General features: G+C 33.3%; 1 protein-coding gene across 3 annotated transcripts in view; it reads right to left on the bottom strand.

The window, feature by feature from the left end:
* LOC143919935 (huntingtin-interacting protein 1-like) overlaps positions 1-20089 on the bottom strand; it is a 33244-nt gene that overhangs the window by 275 nt on the left and 12880 nt on the right. For 2 of the 3 annotated variants that reach the window (XM_077442535.1, XM_077442534.1), the window contains 16 exons: positions 15821-15931; positions 15584-15736; positions 14494-14651; positions 14353-14414; positions 12650-13062; positions 10703-10830; positions 10285-10381; positions 10121-10199; positions 7445-8061; positions 5975-6125; positions 5702-5904; positions 5506-5629; positions 5147-5427; positions 592-845; positions 287-516; positions 62-210 (listed from right to left, as the gene is read on the bottom strand). In XM_077442535.1, the coding sequence (XP_077298661.1) occupies positions 62-210; positions 287-516; positions 592-845; positions 5147-5427; positions 5506-5629; positions 5702-5904; positions 5975-6125; positions 7445-8061; positions 10121-10199; positions 10285-10381; positions 10703-10830; positions 12650-13062; positions 14353-14414; positions 14494-14651; positions 15584-15736; positions 15821-15931 (3210 nt within the window). The remainder of the gene's footprint in view (positions 1-61; positions 211-286; positions 517-591; positions 846-5146; positions 5428-5505; positions 5630-5701; positions 5905-5974; positions 6126-7444; positions 8062-10120; positions 10200-10284; positions 10382-10702; positions 10831-12649; positions 13063-14352; positions 14415-14493; positions 14652-15583; positions 15737-15820; positions 15932-20089) is intronic. The other variant, XM_077442536.1, reaches the window with a different exon arrangement.

The raw sequence follows: 20089 nt of genomic DNA, 5'->3' as shown, positions 1-20089 counted from the left end.
TAAACCATTTCAATCAATGATTAACACAAAAAATAATAATTTATTCCTTTTTTGAACTAACATTCCCCTCCTGATAGTTCGTCCTGCGCAATGCGGCAAGTTTCAACCTCTCCATCGACAATGCCTGGTCCAATTCCAACACCCTGACGCGAGATTCCATTTCAAGCCTTCGTCTCGCCTGCAACGACATCCCGCTCATGTCCAAATCCTCTGCAAAATGAAAAAATTCACTGTCAAATATCAATTCAACATTTACATTCCGATTACATTAAAAAAACACACGCACCCGATTCTTCAACCAACTGTGCGCAATCTTTAGCCGTGGCAATAACTGCTCCAGTAGCGGTAGAAACCGCTCTAGACGCTACAGACAAGGCTTCCAAACGATTGGATCCTCGAGCGGCCCTCACCCGAGACGCCACAACCAACTGAGCCGTGCTAGCGGCGATTTCCTGCGAAGCCACCATGACCTGTTCCAACTTACCATTGCTAGTCACAACCTTATCAGCCGCCGTACTGAAATATACAACACAACATAAATCAAACACATCTACATAAATTAAAATATAATATAAAATTATCTATTCATACAATAGTAATTTAGCTCCGAGGGCGACAGCCTTCGCCGCAGATATGAGACCTTCCGTCCACTGATGGTTTCTTTTGTAAAATTCTTTAGCCGTGTTGGTCCCTTTGCCTAATGATACAATTTCGGCTTGAAGCAGTCTCGACTTTTTGACGAGTTCTCTTACGGCAGCCATTAAAGTCGTGCACGTTTCGAGGATCTTCTCGTTGACTTCCAATTTGATGCCAGAATCAGCGGCACGACTTGTTCGAAGCATTTCCTACAGTAACACAGTTGGATAAGATTCATGGATACTCAAAATCTCTTTTACTCTTGCTATGTTAAGAGGGTTGGATAGCAGCGTCACTTTTGAATATCGCTTTATAAAAAATGTTGTTTTTGTTTCTGTCTTCGAGCTACAGCCCGAACTACCACGAAAGTGAGTGAGAGTGTGTGTGTGCGCGCGCGTTTTGCATCGAGCACAAATTCCCAAACATCGAATATTATTGATGTATTATTGATGCGAGCGGGAAATATTTGTACTTGCAACGTTTGGGAACATGCATCTTTCGTAATATGCTGTTTCGGTCGCTCGCGCTTATGAATGTATTTACGCGTCCCGCTTCTTTGAATTCTCCTTTCCGTCGTGTCATATGCATATCGTTCAGCGTTTGTTTGTACGAAAGTCTAAGAACTGAGTACTTACAATGGATGGAAGAAAAGGGAAGAAATAACGTATGTTCCAGTCGACTAAAAGACAAAAACGATATTTTAAACGAAATATCCATCTTACAACACATTCGACCACCAGGTAATAATGCTTTCTTGTGACTTAGTAACTATTATTTATTATGCAAAATGTAGTGATGTGAGCATAGCATAGGAAAAGGAGTAAGACAAGGAGATACAATCTCGCCCAAGTTATTCAATGCGGTGCTTGAGGGAGTTTTCAGGAAATTGGATTGGGATACAGCCGGAGTAAGCATCAATGGTCGCTTTTTGAGTCACCTTCGGTTCGCAGACGATATAGTTCTAGTAGCTCGTGATTCAGCTGACCTACTTATCAGACTAACACAGCTGGACAGGGAAAGTAGAAAAGTAGGATTAAAAATTAACGTAGATAAGACTAAACTAATGTTCAATAGTTATTGCATGCCTGATAGCATCCCCTTAGATGATAAACCAGTAGAAGTAGTAAATAATTATTTATATTTAGGTCAAATAATTGACATGTCTGGTAGTAAAAATGAAGAGATAAAGAGATAAACATCGATGTCGCCAATGCTGCTGCTGTTGGAAACTTAGCTGTAGCCTCCACAAGTTCTGGACCGACATCTTTGTATACAGTTCCGCGAGATTTATTCGATCAAAATTTATCAGAAACAGCTAGTTCAACGTCATCAACGAGGCTTGATGATTTAGTTATAAAAGCAGAAGCAGACAATCCCAACGAAACAGATATTCATGAACGATTAGAAGGGCGCAGAATAGTAGATATTAAATATTTATTTTCAGCGCTTTCAAAAATTTAGCATGAACACACTAATTGTACATTATCTGACTTAAATTTTGTGAAAGAAATAAGAAAAGGTTTTCTCAGCGAATATGTTTTTCGGTGTAGAATGTGCTTAGCAAAGGAAACTGTATACTCCGAAGATCCGAAACTGCAAGTTTCCGCAAATACTGCTTTCGTAGAAGGAATTATTTGTACAGGTAATGGCTATTCACAATTAAATGAAATTTGAGTCGTGGAACTTACACAAGCATAGAACAACATTTAGCGCCAACAATCGAAGAATGTGCCTTTGATGAAATGATTGTCGTTGGTGAAGAAGAAAAAAGGCTCGCCATTTTAAATGGTGACATAGACGAGGAAGGATATCCCTTACTGACAGTCATTGCAGACGGTTTTTGGGCAAAGAGATCATATAAAAGTGGGTTTAACTCCTTGTCTGGTGCAGTGTGCATAGTAGGGCTCCGAACTAAAAAAGTTTTATATCTCGGAGTACGAAACTCTTAGGGCGGTTTCAGACTAGCGTTTTATACGCACGTATAATCTCGTTTTTTGAAGTGCATGTAGGCACGTATAGGCGCTTCGTTTTCCATACGCGCAACTCGTACGAGCGTAGACGCGCTTATAAGCTCGTATTATCCATGTTGATACTAAATCACCACTACCGGTTCGAGCGAAAACGCCGAAATAAGCCCGTGTACGCGCGTTCGGTTTTTTGAAGCGCAAAAAGTAGCGCGCGTGTAAGCGCGTATGGCGAAATGACCGTATACGCGCAGAAATAAAACGCTAGTCTGAAACCGCCCTTGCCGCTGCATATGTGCCAGAGCTACAAAATTAAATATAGATGCAACTGAGCACAAGTGTTTTAAAAATTGGCGTGACAGCGCTAATGTCATGGAAGCTGATAAGTCTATTTAAATATATCTATATTTTATTTAATAATGTGTGTTTTATTTTCATTTATTATTTTATGTTCAGTATATTTGTTATCTGTAAATGCATTTTCATTTTTCAAAACTGCACCAAGGAAAGATCCCTGGAAAATATACTTCCCACTTTTATTACTAATTGTTTTAATAAAAAATATATTTGCCTTCTGTTTGTACCTGTGAACAATATTCAAGAAAAAAAAAATCGTATATATCAATTTAAAATAATTTGCCCGTGAAAGGGTTTAATTACTATAATCTTTTCCTGTATTTTAAAAAATGTGAATATTTCACTAATATATATGTAGAAAATAGATTTTAGTATTTTATTTTCATTTTCTCCGCAAACAAAATGAAAAAATATTTTGAATAAATTCAATAATTACTTTACATAACACATTGTTTTATTTTAGAAGTTCGTATAAAAGTGTCACGTACATACATAGACACACCAATCTGGAGAAATAAAAAGAAATCGACAAGTCAGAAGTTGCAATTTGGTGTGCGCGAATATAGTACTTATGTATCGAAATATGTAATACGTACATATTGTGTAGTTACGATTCGAGCGAATTGTATATCGTATGTATGAACTTGTCATGTGAACAGTGGCATATGAGTCGTATGGGAGTGCGTATGTGAGTGCGAGTGTGTGTGTATAGTGTACGTGTACGTGTACTAGCCTCGGACCCCCCCCGACCCCCGCACATATATTGAGTAAAAGGGACAGATGCGCGTCCAACAGATTCTACCTCTTTTAAATTTACAAAATCCAGCTTTCCTAATCAACTATTTTCTCCTCCAAAACTGAACCAATTTTAAAAAAAATTTCATCATCGGTATGAGAAAGATATTTTCTGTGCATCTATCAGCGTATTTTTTTTAAAATCGACCGTTAAATAAGCACGCTGGACTCTTTTCGTGGGTGTAAAAAAGAGGCGATTTTATAGATGTTTGGCGGCTCCTAGCTCCTACAAAAAATAATAAATCAAAAAAATAAAACGATAGATGCACCCCAATGGTGGATATCCATAGCATATTAAAAAATAATTTTTCTAGTGCCATAATTGAGGAAGGGAGAAGTTTAGTAAGTTTGTATGGACAAGGCGCTGCTGTCCAGCCCTCTTAAGATTACTGACGATTATTAATTTAAATGATGAGCGAAAATGTAACAATCAGTTGTACGAGATGGAAATTAAATTCTATTTAATTTTACACTTAAAGTAATATAGGTAGCGCCGAAAATACGTGCCGTTTTTGAATTGGTGTAAAAAAAATAAGGGGCGCAATTTATTTTTTTTTTTTGCTATACATTTTGAAACAATCATTGTTCAGCTTATTCTGACCGATCTTGGCTTTCGGACGTGTACAATTTTCGAAAAAAACCCCTTAAAATGAAAACAAACCAAACTCATATTCAGCATTTACTCTTATTTTTATGATTTGTACAGCAATGACTGTGATGCTGAACGAACATGCAGAAAGTGGTTTGCCAGGTTAGGAATCGTCGTTATCCTAAAACACTGGATAACGACATTCTATGAGATTTGGTGGATACAAATCCAAAAATTGATATTGATTGAAATTGTTGTTTTTATTATTCTTTCACCAAAAACTGAAGAAAAAAAAACAGCTCGTATTTGTGGCACTAAATAAATATTTTGATGTTATGAATCGATTTTTATGTGATTATATAGAAAATAAATATTGCATCGAGAAAATAGTTCCGACACAAAATTCAGCACTCTCTCTTACACAAACTATGGGCGAAAACACACAGTAGGACGTTGCACAGTCATTCATGGTACAGTCTCAAAAATCATCCCCTGGAGTGTTTTCGGTGATATTTTATCCTTGCTTGACACTGATCGATAATGGTGAATCCGATATTTGAAGAAATGTAAGAGAAACTTGTCGAAATAATAAGATCGTACGAAATAATGGAGAAAAATGTGCGCGATCTCGGTTGCAAATGCATACACGTACGAGCTAACAAACAAATGCATTCTGCGAGTGCAACAACATCCGAATTCGGTTTGAGGAACCCCCACAGCAGGAAGCCAAAGGACGTGAAGTTCCGTTCTTCTTAGTGTGTTTTCGCCCTATAGAACAATCTACACAATTAAAAAATAAACTTACTTCGATACGGATAGCAGCTTCTTCGATCACTTTATCCATATCTGCAAGTTCGCCCTCGACAGAATCGCTAGCTCCTACATCATCCTGTCCGCTGACACCGCCAGCAAGTTTGGCGATATTTTCAATTAAATTCCTAATAGTTGCAATGTGCTCCGCTGAACTCAAAGTGCTACCGTTCTGATAGATGTTTTCTTTTAACCTCACCTTGATGCTCAACGATTCTACATACTGTACGCACTTGGACACGGCGACAGCTAAATCTTTACACACAAGAGACATGCCTGAAACACCAAAACAACAACAATTCAATACACACATCGAACGAAACAATTCCATACACAATATTGAACGACATTTACGTTCGCCAAAGACGATATCTTTCGAAGTATTTGACGTGGCGACTCCCTGTATCGTGACTGCGCTTAAAATATGCGCTGCTTTTACAATATCTTTAGCTAAGCTTTCCGTCGGAGCTCTGTCGTCCTAAAATCAACACAAAAATTACATTCATTTCAAATTTACCGTGTCTTTTGTAAACATGAGGACAAAACAAACCTCGAACAATTTGAGAGACTTCTCGAAACAAGTCAAACAATCCTCAGACAACGGTAAAAGTGACCTGAAATAGTCTGGTCCGCACTGCAAGGAAGATATGGCTGGATTGTCGAATTCGTCCAAGGTGCATTTGATTATATCCGATGCCGACTGTATGCTGCATCTTATGATAGACCATTGAGCGATAGATACGTTCTCAATTTCTGCATAAGAACACAAAAAATCAGCAATTTTCAAGCAAAAGAATGTAATTTAAGAATGTAAACGATTTACCTTTGGATATATCAACTTCGAGCTGACTGCACTTTGAAGTAAGTGCCGATATATTTTCATCGGCCACTGAGTTTTGTTGTAAAAGATCCTGCAAATCACACTCGATATTTGATTTTTCATTTCTACACCACTCCAACGTACTTTCTAAGTTCTAAATTAAGTGGTTCAATTCGAGTGAATAATAATAATATAATATATATATATATATAGCCAATATATAAAATCGTGCAGTTATATTATATTATACATACATATACCGTAATTATTTAAAAGAGGATATTTTTTTTTTTAGTAAATATATATATATAATAATAAAATCGCATCATTATCAAACCAGTAGTGTTAATAAAAAGTCCATCCAAATAGTAAATAGCGTTGTGGTAAAAGTCCATTTAAAAGTCCAGAGTGAATTCCAATAAGAAATAAATTAAGCCATGCAAAATAAATTGAATATCATTAGAATGCGATAAATCAATGCTCGCTATGGATTGTATAATAAGTCAGTACACATAATATATAAAGCAAGTACGCATTTGAAAAATTTGTGCACAAATTTAACATCAATTAAAATCAATGAACTGACTTACTAAAAACAATTTATAATATAGGAAAATATTTAATCCATAAGCATGCAGAATTTTACCAATAGCACGCAATGTTAAATAATTTCATACATTATTACACATATAAAAATAGTATATATTAATAATAATTAAAATTATTTTATTCACCCCAACGAACATGAAACTAGAATCGATATTACGATAATAACTATATACATATATAATGCCTAAAAATAAATACATTTTACTTACATAGGTACAACTAATACGGGTCTACGTGACGAGCCAGAATGTTGAATTACAGAAAACACAAATATCGGAAGGCAAAGATCGAAAATCGAATGATCTTAAGTTGAAAGATAAAAAAAAGGGTGGATGGTAAACGGTACATGCTCACTTAATTTGCGCGAGCAGGATACAACAGGAACAAGAGGAACAGGCTTTTCCTCCCGTATTCTGCGCGCGCACATTAATACGGGAGGAAAAGCCTGTTCCTCTTGTTCCTGTTGTATCCTGCTCGCGCAAATTAAGTGAGCATGTACCGTTTACCATCCACCCTTTTTTTTATCTTTCAACTTAAGATCTTTCGATTTTCGATCTTTGCCTTCCGATATTTGCGTTTTCTGTAATTTAACATTCCGGCTCGTCACGGAAACCGTACTAATACATATGTATATAAAAAAAAAATTCAAATAATACTACTAATTTATCAAATCTTCATTACTAAAAATATTCGTGTTCATCGGCATAAATATAATATATTTAAATCTAAGTAAAACATACATACATACATACTTCAAATTAAATTAGTTATTAATGAAATCTACTGAATTATGTATTATAATAATATTTCTTTCATTCCTCTAACAGTTATTTAAAATAATAGAGCAACTATTAAACTACATACCTGTTTTTCCTTTTGCATTTTACAAATATCAGTATTAAAATTTTCAATCGCTTTCTGCGACTCTTGAATGTGAACTTTCGAACTTTCATTCTGCTGGTCGTACTTTTCCGTCAAGTCCGCCAAGTCTTTCTTCAAAGCCTCATTCTCGGTACTGATTTTACTCAAGTCTGTCTCCAGTTTGCCTTTCTCCGTATTAAACTTAGTTGCACTCTCCGTCGATTCTTGTCTTTGAGCTGCCACCGCGACTTTCGATTCTTCGATGACTTTCTTCAACTGATCTATATCGGTTTGATATTTTTGAGCTAGGGTAGACAATTCCGTCTTCGTACGTTCGACCTCGCCTATGGCGTCGTCCGACTTCTTTGAAAACGATTCTGAAACTTTAGCCCGCTCGTGCGTCAACTCGTTTACTGTCGTCTGCAAAGCCTCCATGCGAGCCTCCTGCTCGGTGGAAGACTTCTTCAGAACGTTCACCTGCTTGTCGATTTCGGCCTTCTGTCTCAACAGAGTTATGTGCTCCTCCCGCATCACGTTATAAGCGTTTTTTAATTTCTCGAATTTCTGCAACGCTTTGACTTTCTCCTCCTCGTGTACTTTAGTCCTTTCTAAAACACATTCTGCACAGAAGAAAATTATACATATTTAATTTTCATACAAAACCATTAACAAACAACGATTTAGTTATTGAACATATATACACATACAAATGAGGAATCATTTTTGCTGATAATTGCGAAACACAATGGAACATTTAATACAAATACTTCTAATATAAAACTAATTTCAACAGAACGCAAGCAATGAAATAAACTTTGTTTTAAAAAATAATTTAACAGAAAAGCCCAAATGAACAAATAAACATACATCGGACAAACTTCAATATGAATAACATAATTGAAAGAAAAACTAAATTAAAGCAGAATATAAGTTTATTTAATATAATCAATTACATACAAATTGATTCGATTGTATTATTTTTGTTTCAACTAAAAACGATTCCAATTTTGTTCATAAATAATGACGAAACTCGATCAATTGAACTCGATAACTACACAAAATAATAAAAAAAATGTTAAAAACTGTAAAACATGGTGATATGTTCTGTAAAAATTGTTGAAACAAATATTTTTATATTTCAATATGCAATATATGTAAGCAGTGGCGGCTCGTCCATACGCACTGCGGTACTGCAGCACCCCCAAGGAAATTGAGAAAAATTTAATATTATTATATACGTAAATGTATGTATATTATATGAAAATATCAATACTATTTAAGCGTGTATTAAGCTCGCCCGCACACAGATACATCCAATAATGATCATACATCGCGGTACTAATATCAGAAAGTGAGGCATCGTTTATGATTTTGTGCAGTACGGTTTTCGATGGAATTGCTCGAGTGGGCGAAGGAGGGGCGCGGGGGCAGCTAGAAGCTTGGTCCGTACTGCACTCCTAACAGTTTCTTCTTGCGTTCGTGTGCGCTCGACACGCTCCTCACTTTTCCTCATTTCTTCTGCACCTTTTCTCTTTCTTTCTACACCTCTTACACTTTCTACCTTTCTACACTTCCTTCTACACGTCACTCTAAGTATTTAAGATGGTATAAAAATCGAGAGAAGCTGAGCCAATGTTTTCAAGAACTTAAATATTCTTCCGAAAATACTGATAAAACAATAACAGATTCTACCAATTTACCGAATACAATTTTTATTTTAGTCAGAACTTTTTCACAAGTTAATGCCGCATGTAGAAATTATTTATAACCAAATGCAATCTAGTAATATAGATGCATTTTCAATTAAAGAAAACTTAAAAAGTTTTACTAATGTCATTATACAAATACGAGAAAAAATGGAAGCCAAAAATATGTGATGCATATACATATTATCGCACATATTATAGAAGCCAAAAATATGTGCGATGTTATTATTAAGGATATAAAAGAAAGATATACTTTTTCTAATCAATTAAAAGCTGTGAAATTATTTAATAAAGAAAATTTTGAAAAGTACCGAAAGAAAATGCCAATGAAAGATCTACTGAATCATATCCAATGCTAGATAAAGAAAAACTTCAAAATGAATTAGAAGTGTTTTACTCAAGGAAAGAAATGCATAGTATTAAAGATTTATTAATATTTTTAAAACTTATTTTTGCAATCAATTTATGCAAAGTTCGTGTGGAAATAGCAAAACTTATTCAAATTCTGCTTACAACTTCAACTACCTCTGAGCCAGAACGGTGTTTTTCATCAATAAATAGAATAAAGACATACATATACGAGTAAAAGAAACACAATGGTTCAGGAAAGATTGACGGCTTTGTCTATGCTGTCAATTGAAAAAAAAATAATTATGAACAGTAAAAAATTTAACGAAAAGGTGATAGATCTTTTTTCAAGGAAAAAAGACAGAAGAATCAATTTTATAATGAAATAAAATACATATAATTTTAAATTTTGATAATATTGATGTTAATAGTAAAATATAATCAAAATAAACATTTTTTTTATTTTTAATCAACCGCAGCACCCCCAGATATCTTATCCACAAGCCGCCACTGTATGTAAGTATTATTATTGAACCCTTTCAACCAAAATAATTACATATGTGAAAGCATAATAATAATCTATTAAATAAATAAAAAACAGGAATTCTTCCTCAAAGTTACTCACTTTCAAGCTCTGGAGCAGATGGCGTATTTGATTTTTCTTTCAGAAGTGCATTTTGCTTTCTTTCATATTCAAAATTCATCTAAAACATCATTAAATACACATAAAATAAGTAATATAATAACACGTGACATTCACATGATTATTTAAATTCACCCATGTCTTACTTTGGCAGACTTCAGCTCATTCTCCAACAGTCTTACTTGATCGTTCAACGATGCGAGTGTGGCTTGATGCTCCATTACCATACCTTGCAATTCGTGTCTGCAAAAACAAAACCGAAACCATTAAAATCGCCTTCGAACAACGTAAAGTTCTTCATTAAAGTAAAAATATATGTATATATATATATATATATATGGATTAACGTAGATGAACGCTACCGAATATCATTCATTATGTCCATAGCAGTAACAAGGCAATCCATGTTACATTACTGCTATTACGGTTACTATGGATAAAAAAAAACATTTATTTATCCTTCACATCGACATGTAGTTCTTTTATTTTCATTCAAACGTAACACTTAAAGCTACACAGTAAATGCTCTATCATCTATAATATATTAAATCATCGTGTACTGACCTTAATCGGCTGATTTCCGATTGTAAATGATCGATCAGGTTATCCCTTTCCACTATGAGGTCCGAAGTGTGCGATGAATGAGACCCACCGATATCGACGAAATCAGACGGTGTATCCGGACTGGACATCTGTGATGTTTAGAATAATTTAATCATTAACTAAAGATATATAAATTACAATTAAATTCTAATATAAATTGACCCATTCTGAATAGAATTCATTTTAATTAAATATTAAACGAAAAAATAATCTTGAATCAAAGAATTGTATTACAAAGGGGACAAAAAGAAAAAAGAAAGACTTACAATTTGGAAGGGGGAAAATAAATACAGACAAATTTTATACAAAATTGTCGTCAAATAAGCTTAAAGCGTAAAAACATAATTTAATATATGTAATCTAAAATATTTATATACCAGTTTGAAATCCAATAGACTTTTATTAGCTTTATAAAATCAAAAACTAGAGGTCTTAATATGACAGAGAGATGTAATAAGAATAGAGGGGCCCTTACGAATAAATAATTGTTGTCAATTTTACGCGGTACGTCTCTATAAATACGCTACATCGCACGGAATACTGCTAAAAATGTATCACATATTGTTTATTGTGTGTTTTTGAATGTATTGTGCAATTTTTACCGATGCTTGCCCATCTTGCGAGTAATATAAACAAACAGAGAAGTTTTTATCGGACATACGTCGAGCACCAAGCGTCAAATACGACTGGTGCTAAAATTATTTAGATCTGTCCGTGGACAGAATGTCACTTGACAACAAAAGAAAACCTAAAGCCACTTCTATTAATATTACATTTCTATGTAATACGACCTATAAAAATGACTTTCTTATTCAAAAATATTATTTTTAGTATTAAATCCACTCATATTCTTAGAAAACAGTATAAATGTAGTAACATTTTAGTTCATCGGTGAGTTTCTGCATAAAAATCACTTACATAAGGCTTTCGTGATCTACATATTTTATTTATCTACATATGACAATAAAATCTCTCCAAATTGTGATCATATTCCAACTGTACTTTGCTACAAAATGTAGAAGATTTATATCAAATAATTTTCTTATCATTATTTTAAAAGCCAATTATGTACTAAATAATAGCACAAAATGATTAATCATTAAGCTCTCATTGCAACATTCGATAAAATATCAAAATTGAAATTAAAAGAATTTATTTCATCATCAAAAATAAATTTCTTCTAGTTTTGCAGACTAATTGCTTTGAACTGGATAATGATGTCTCGGAATTGCATGAAAATTAATAACGGAAAATTTCAGTATATTACAAATACAAATAGATAACTACCACCTGATGGAACTGTACATTACATTTGAATTCAAAATGTGCAGAGAATCCAATTGCTTCAGCATCAGCCGTTCAACGGATCGAGTTTTGTCCAAAATATTTTCAAATTCATTCTTCAGCTCGTCATCAGAAAGACTAAGATAAATTTAAATAATTTGAAGAAATTTCAAATATTTACTCAACAGAATACATATATAGATATTTACATGGTCAAATTATGAACGTATTCTTGATTAAAATCAACCTCAAAGATTTCATCTTTAAATGTGTGTTCGGTCATAATGAAAAGGAAAATGTATCTGAATGTTGTATTTTTCAAACTAATAAACAATAGAATGTATAATTTCTGTTTGATTTGAAAATTGATATTTATTTAATGGAAAATTTAGCCGAATCATTTATTATTTTAATATTTTAAAGGATCCACTTTATATATGCGGTTAGAATTAGCAGATTTCACATTCATTGGTCAGATGTTTCCATATGAAAATAACCATTATTATATATCTTATCGCAACCTGTTCGTTTTATTCACGACTAGAAATAAACATAAAATTCAAACCAGAATGGGTCAAGACGTCAATACTATAAATTTTTTAAAAATTAAAGTATGTGTATGACCTGCATTGCGATATCAGACGTGTCTATCAAATTGGCGATCATTTCCGGATCAGGGTTGAACGGTTCCTCCGGTGGAAGGATGACTACTGGTGGCACGTACGTCCTCAACTCACTCTGTATCAAAAAGTTGGGTGGGTTTTCAGGCATCGACGGAATGGTTATCAAATTTTTAAAGTACTGCATGTTGTCTGCAGTCTGATAGAACTTCTTTTGCAGTTTGAACTGCTTTAAAAATCGTTCCCTATGTCCGGCTAGTGTGTCAGCGGTTAACATTGAATGAAGTTTGAACAGAAGTTTAACAGAAAAGTCGTACAGCTGATTGGAGTCCTGGATACAGGGTATCAGCGGAGCCAGTCGACACTGTCCTGAACTTGTCATGGAACTTGTGCGCGTTATATCCAATGAATCGTAAACTAAAAAATTAAAACAAAAATGTAAAACGAGACTTAAATAACATACATTTTGATAATGTGCAGGCTAATCTTAGATGAAAACATATATAGGTATGGTAAACCAAACTCAAACCACCAACTGATTGATAAAGCGTGAACTTAATACTTAAGCCAGCAGCATAGTTCCGTGGTTGGGCTTTTGCCTAGCAACGAGGCGCCAGGTTCGAACCCATGAGTTGACATCGATTGAAAAAAATGTATTCTGAGTATATATCTGTAATGCTGCTGGTCAGACTTTTATATAGACAGATATTTTACTTTTATATAGAAAGATATTTGTGATCCAGGTCGATCATTTCCTATCAGAGTTTGCCAATTTTTTTCTGATTTCTTTATTGAAACGGTTCCTTGTAGGCTAAAAACCTTCCTACCTACTATGTCACCTCTATTTGAGTATGATTAATGTACAATAAAATTTATGAACAATTTAAAATTCATAGATGTCTCGTTAACTACGAGTTTTCGAGTAATTCAGCGACTTATTTTATTTTTATTTTTTACATAGATATATACTAAGAAAACCCAAGAGAGGACAGGAAGACCCCAATGCGCCTTCCTAGACAATTATTTACAAACAATGCAGCATTTTTATTACATAAATCACTGTATTTCGAGAGGCTGAAGGACACGAAATTAGCAATTAATTAATTAATCCATTGAGACATCTATGGATTTAGACTTTTTTTACAAATTGTACATACATTAAATACAGAAAATTTGTGACAGCAGGTAGGATGATTTTTTTGCCAATTTTGAAGAACCGTTTCAACAATGATCTGATAAAATTGGCAAACTCTGATAAGAAACGATCGACTTGGAGTCACTAATATCCAAGTCTAACCAGCAGTATTAAAGATTAGCCCGGGATCGAACCCAATAATCTCGGTGCTAAACATAAATGCAACAACTGAGCCATACTGCTGCAGGATAATAAAAATATAATATGTAATAAAAATGCTGCATTATTTGAAATTAGCCAGGAAGACGCATTGGGGTTTGCCTGTTAGACCTTCCTGGTATATATGTATATAATAAAATAAAATAAAATACATATAACCATCATAATTGTTCTGTTTCCCAGTGAATCACTTATTAAATGAAAAACGTCATTAATTGCACATGCAATGTAAAAACGGAACATCTGATCGTATGTAATCAGTTAGTAGCTTCAATATAATTCACTACTTATTTTATAATCCGACAAGCCTGCTTTAACTGATATCAGCTGAAATTATAGCTTAAAATACTCACTCGCTCCTTGTAAAGCCAAAACATCGTCCATGTAATCAAATATTTCAACAGACATTTCAAAACTAAAAAAAAAAAACCAATTTGTAAATAAAATATCGATAAAGTACATATATAGCATAGAATGAAATGTGGGAAACTTACTAATTATTTATATCATTTTCGCCGATTGCATACAATTCTTCTCCAGTGATTTGCAAATTGCCTGGAAATCTAGGATTTCGATCGTGGAAATTTATTTTGGTAATCAACAATGTACAGTAGAGTTGTATCAACTTTCCGTAGCCCTCTTTTAAATGTACCTACAAAAATAAATATAATTAGTAAAGCTACGTGTTCGAAGACAGTTTTACTACCAGGTTGTAGCATTTTGCGATTTCATAACCGATACCGGTGCTTAAGTGAATACAAAAAGACAAACTGGCGTTTCAAATAGCAATATATTAGGGGTACCGGAAAGATATCCATTTTTACTCTATGTATGTTTTTAATAACCACAGAAAATTATCGAATTATAGAACTATCGCAGAAACTTATAAATTACCACAGAATTATCAAAGAGAATATAGGAACATTTTAAAGGATCGGAAAAACAAACAATGGTTTTTGTCCTGCACGCACGAAAAAGAAGAGTGATGGAACACGTGGTTTTTTTTCCATTTTTCAGGGAAAAACGCTATCCTTTTTATACCTCAAACCATAATATGGTTTTTTTATGGTTTTTCATTTACCAAACTTCGCTCCTTCTTACTATTACCTATTTAGTTCCATGGAGGCCACATTAAGAAGAAAAAAATTCAACAGCGTTAGTGATGTGGTAAACCAACTATTAACATTTATTAATTAAAAACTGGCAAGATTTTTCAAGAAAAGGATTGAAATATCGACAAAAAGATGGTAAAGAGTCATGAAAATTAGAGGAGATTATATTTTGGAGTAAAATGTGCAAAAAAAAATGAAAAACTGAATGTTTAAGTTGATCTGCAAAAAAAATGAATTTCTTTCAGGTACCCCTAATATATATATATATATATATATATATATATATATATATATATATATATATATATATATATATATATAAAATTATATCATAACATCACTATTAGAGCACGAAGTACGATTATACATATGAATATCTGCAAAATGACTTCAACTACTAGTACACATAAGCAAACACAAATGTATAGTGAAAATATGTATTATAGAAGCTAAATTAAATGAAAATACATACCCAAAGTTTACCTAAATTCTTTAACATATCTCTCTGCCTTAAAGATTGCTGCAAACAATTGTAATGCCCCTCCCGTAAGACCTTATGCAGCACATGACAAAATTTCCAAGCAACAATTCTATTCTCTTGTAAAGGGAGACGTAATGCTACGACCTATTGAACAAATCAATTCGTTAATAACAACACAGTCCATTGCTCCACGGCCTAAATAAAAAATGTGTACATAATGAGATATACCCAAAAGGTGCCCGCTCCCTTCTCCTGAAAGGTTCCGATGATGGTACTCCGAACATGTTTCTCCTTCACCGGTGTCTCTATGGAGTTGACAGCCTTGTTAATACTTTGATTCTGAAACATTCAATGTGAAAATCAGGTTCAATACCCTGCGAGATTGGCCGTGTAATGTTATGACATGGTCTGCCAGTTCCAACAGCCCACAATGCAAGTCAAAAGCCACACCGAAACAATAACGTACATACAACCTGCTGTGCATTTCCGTTATTTTCACATTACAACAAATCATCTCACATACTGCGATAATAAAGTCATAAATTCAAACAAAAACGTGTGCACGGAAACGGTATAGTCGTTGGCCACTGTATAGTAATTATACACTTAAACAATACATTTAAGCCAATTGACACAAAATAATATATTGCTATCGTTTATAAGTAAACAGGAGCACCATTAGGGCACAGACATACAAAGTGGTAAACGGTACGTTTTTTTAGATAGTTTTGTACGTGTAAAAAAAACGCTAGCACGCCTGATTTATGCCAGACAAAACTCACCCCCTGAAGTATTTTTGGTGATATATTTGCCTTGTAATGACAGTGATTCTTATATTTGAAGAAATGTGGGAGAAACTTTAAGATCGTGCGAATTAACAATGACATAAGATACGCCCATTCACAGCTGGATTCTACCTAGCCATGCCTTGCCGTACGATTCTGTGTGTCTGAGCCTTTAAGAGGGCTGGACAGCTGCACCTTGTCCATACAAACGTACTATACTTCTCCCCTCCTCAATTATGGCACTAGAGAAATTATTTTTTAATATGCTATGGATATCCACCATTGGGGTGCATCTATCGTTTTATTTTTTTGATTAATTATTTTTTAAAGGAGCTAGGAGCCGCCAAAAATCTATAAAATCGCCTCTTTTTTACACCCACGAAACGAGTCCAGCGTGCATATTTAACGGTCGATTTTTAAAAAAATACGCCGATAGATGCACAGAAAGTATCTTTCTCATACCGATGATGAAATTTTTTTAAAAATTGGTCCAGTTTTGGAGGAGAAAATAGTAGAATACGAAACCTCGATTTTGTCAATTTAAAATACGTTTTATCTGGTCGAAGCGCAACTGTCGCATTCTCTCAATATATATATTGATATATATTGTCGCATTCACTCAATATATACATACACTCAATATATATATCGAAGAAAGGAACGGTAACAAAATTAAGGTTTCGGGTGTACAGCCCTCTTAAGGGCACAAAATGTTCTTGGTTTTATCACATGGTTCTAATTTTTTCATCTTAAAAATCCAAATGGCCAATAACTGTAAAAAAAACCTTTGAAATAACTTTTCAATGAGAAAAGATAAAAATGTAACTCAATAATTTTAGAAAATACTTTTTACATACATATGTAGTATATATGAAAAATTATTGGTTAAATTCATATAAATAAAAATTGTAAATATGTTTTTAAGCTTATTTTCTAATATGATGTATAAACTAACAATCAAATAAGATAAAACTATAAATACTAACAAGAAAATTAGTGTGTAAAATAAACAATGATCACTGGACAAGTAGACATCTGAATAGACATAATATATATTTTGTACTAAATTTATGAACAATAAAAAACATTTAAAAATCCTATATAAATGATATATTTTGACGATAACTTATTTTTGCAAATACATCTACAATACAATAATTCAATTTTTTTTATTTAATATTGATAAAAAAATGATAATATTGATAAAAAAATGATGATTGTATTATTGACTAGCGAAATTATCATAATAATTTATATTAAAAATGAAAAATTCCTCCATATGTACATAGATATGCTTAATATATTAGAATACAATATGTTGGATTTAAAATAAAGTTTAAAAGATGAAGCCGCCGAACTTCATACATAAATATGTATATCCCACACGTATACAGTCATTCAACGAATCATATCTATGCAGTCAAATAATCTAGATAAGATTATTTGACTAAAATGTGCGCATATTTTCACATTGACAAAAGGCATCAAGTGTGTTAAAATATTAAAATAAAAAAAATCGGTTAAGTTTGTGTGCTCAAGTGGCGCTGCGGCTACACAAAAGTCACCATGTGGCGTTTAAATTAGTCTAATTGGAAATTGGAAAGAGTGTGTGACAGAGGCTTTACGATGGCTGTCCGAATGACCACAAATTAGGAAGTTGTAAAACTCCCACGTTCGAGTAGAGATGAGAAAACGGAACTTCTCCCACGCATTCAACGAACGTGAACCAAACCAAAGTCAACATTCTATATTTGAACACTGGAACAAATATGGACCGTGTTCAATTGATGATGCACAATGTGTTTTGGTATAAAATTTGATATTGTGCAGGGCCCCGGTTCAAAGGTACAGCAGATTAGGGGCGCCATAGACGAGGGGCGCTGCGAGGCGCCCCCCGTTTTTCTTTTTTTGATTATTAAATTGAATAAATAAAAAAAAATAATTTGGCTTTCTTTGAACTTATAAAACATTTTATATTCAACTTAATTGTAAATTAAATAATCAATTATTAATTGTACAATAAGTAATGTATTTTGAGCTCTTTTTATTCCTATTATGCTGTGCATTAACATTAAAATAATATAATACTATGATTACTAACAAAATCAAATTAAAATTGTAAAATAGAAAATGATCAGTAGATTAGTGGCTATTAAAATAGATATAAGATGTATTGTGAACAAAATTTAGTAATAATAAAAAGCATTTAAAAATCAAATCAAAAAATATTCAACTTAATTTTTCTACTCGAAGTAACAATGCTGATTTTAAAATATAATTTACGAGGAACGCAGGAAGTTTACTGTCAAATATCAACGACTTGTAAAACAACAAACTAGAATTTGGGATTGTATTTTATAAAAAATACCGCTGAAACATGTATGTATGTATTTATACATATGTACCAGTGGCGTGCGGTAAAATTCTCTCTTTTTGTCGTACAGCCTTACTTAATGTGCGCGAGCAAGATACAAGAGGAACAGGCTGTTCTTCTTGTATCCTGCCCGTGCACATTAAGTAAAGCTGTACGATAAAAAGAGAGAGAATTTCACCGCACGCCACTGATATGTACATATATATGTATGTATATCATGGATTATTTACTACACGAAATTAAATATCTTAACCAATCATAATTGAAAAAAGAAATGTCACTTTATAAAATTCTTCAATTCATTGTTGAGTATAAATTAATGCCTTCGCTAACGAATTTATTCATAGTTATCCGTATTTTATATTGTTTTATTCATTTTTATACATAAAGCGTATTTTGAATAAAAAATTTAAATTTATGTTTTACAAACCCCCTTTATTTTGTTTTTGTCTTAATATATTTTTCAACATAAAATTCCATGAAATTTATTCTTTAAAAATTTAAGTGGAGGGGGGAGGCGCTGAAACCAATCTGCCTAGATTCACCATATAATCTCAGGCCGCGCCTGGTATTGTGTAACTGTAAGTTATTGATTCCCAATTTTTTTTAATTCAGATGGTAAAATATTCATTTTGACAATAGAATTTTATGACAAAACCAGTCACGAAAAAGCAATCAAAAAATTGTATGAGCCGAGCCAGTCACCGAAATATCAATCTACTTATCAATATAGAATGTAGAAATTTATGAGAAACATGATTAAAACATAATCCAATTAAACATTGCAGTAAATTCACACCAAATATATTCTGAGAATTGTATTCGTATACGACTGCATGTGTCAGCGACCGATTTCGACACAACACGTAGATACTACTATTATGTCTAGACTTTGTACACTTACAATAAAGCCCCTGCTAAATAAACCCCTTCGTGATCGAAAAAACTGAACAAAAAAGAAGATGCAAAATCACAACAGCTGCCTTAACAACCCGATAAGTTTAAGACACACCTGTCCAAGGTGCACGAAGCATCCCAAAACTACACGTATTATATTAAAAAGCTGAACCATGGCCGTGGTCAGGACTTTTTGTGGAGGGGGGGGGCTGAAAAACAGGGTTAGTTTATATGGTACAATCGAAGTGTATTTTCAGTTGTAATATATTCCAAATGGCGTTGTAGGTAATTCATATTCGAATACAATTCAACTAGTAAATTATATATATACAAGCGCAAATACACTTTCAACAGTGTGCGCCAGTTGTACATAATATAACAGTTGAGTTTTGACAGCTGTGATGTTTTTACGAATGTTTTAGAATTAAATAATGCTTTAAT

The sequence above is a fragment of the Arctopsyche grandis genome, chromosome 12 (genome assembly GCF_051622035.1).
Source record: "Arctopsyche grandis isolate Sample6627 chromosome 12, ASM5162203v2, whole genome shotgun sequence".
Taxonomy (NCBI): domain Eukaryota; kingdom Metazoa; phylum Arthropoda; class Insecta; order Trichoptera; family Hydropsychidae; genus Arctopsyche; species Arctopsyche grandis.
The sequence above is the reverse complement of the archived record's forward strand: the minus strand, read 5'-3'. Positions and strand labels throughout refer to the sequence as shown.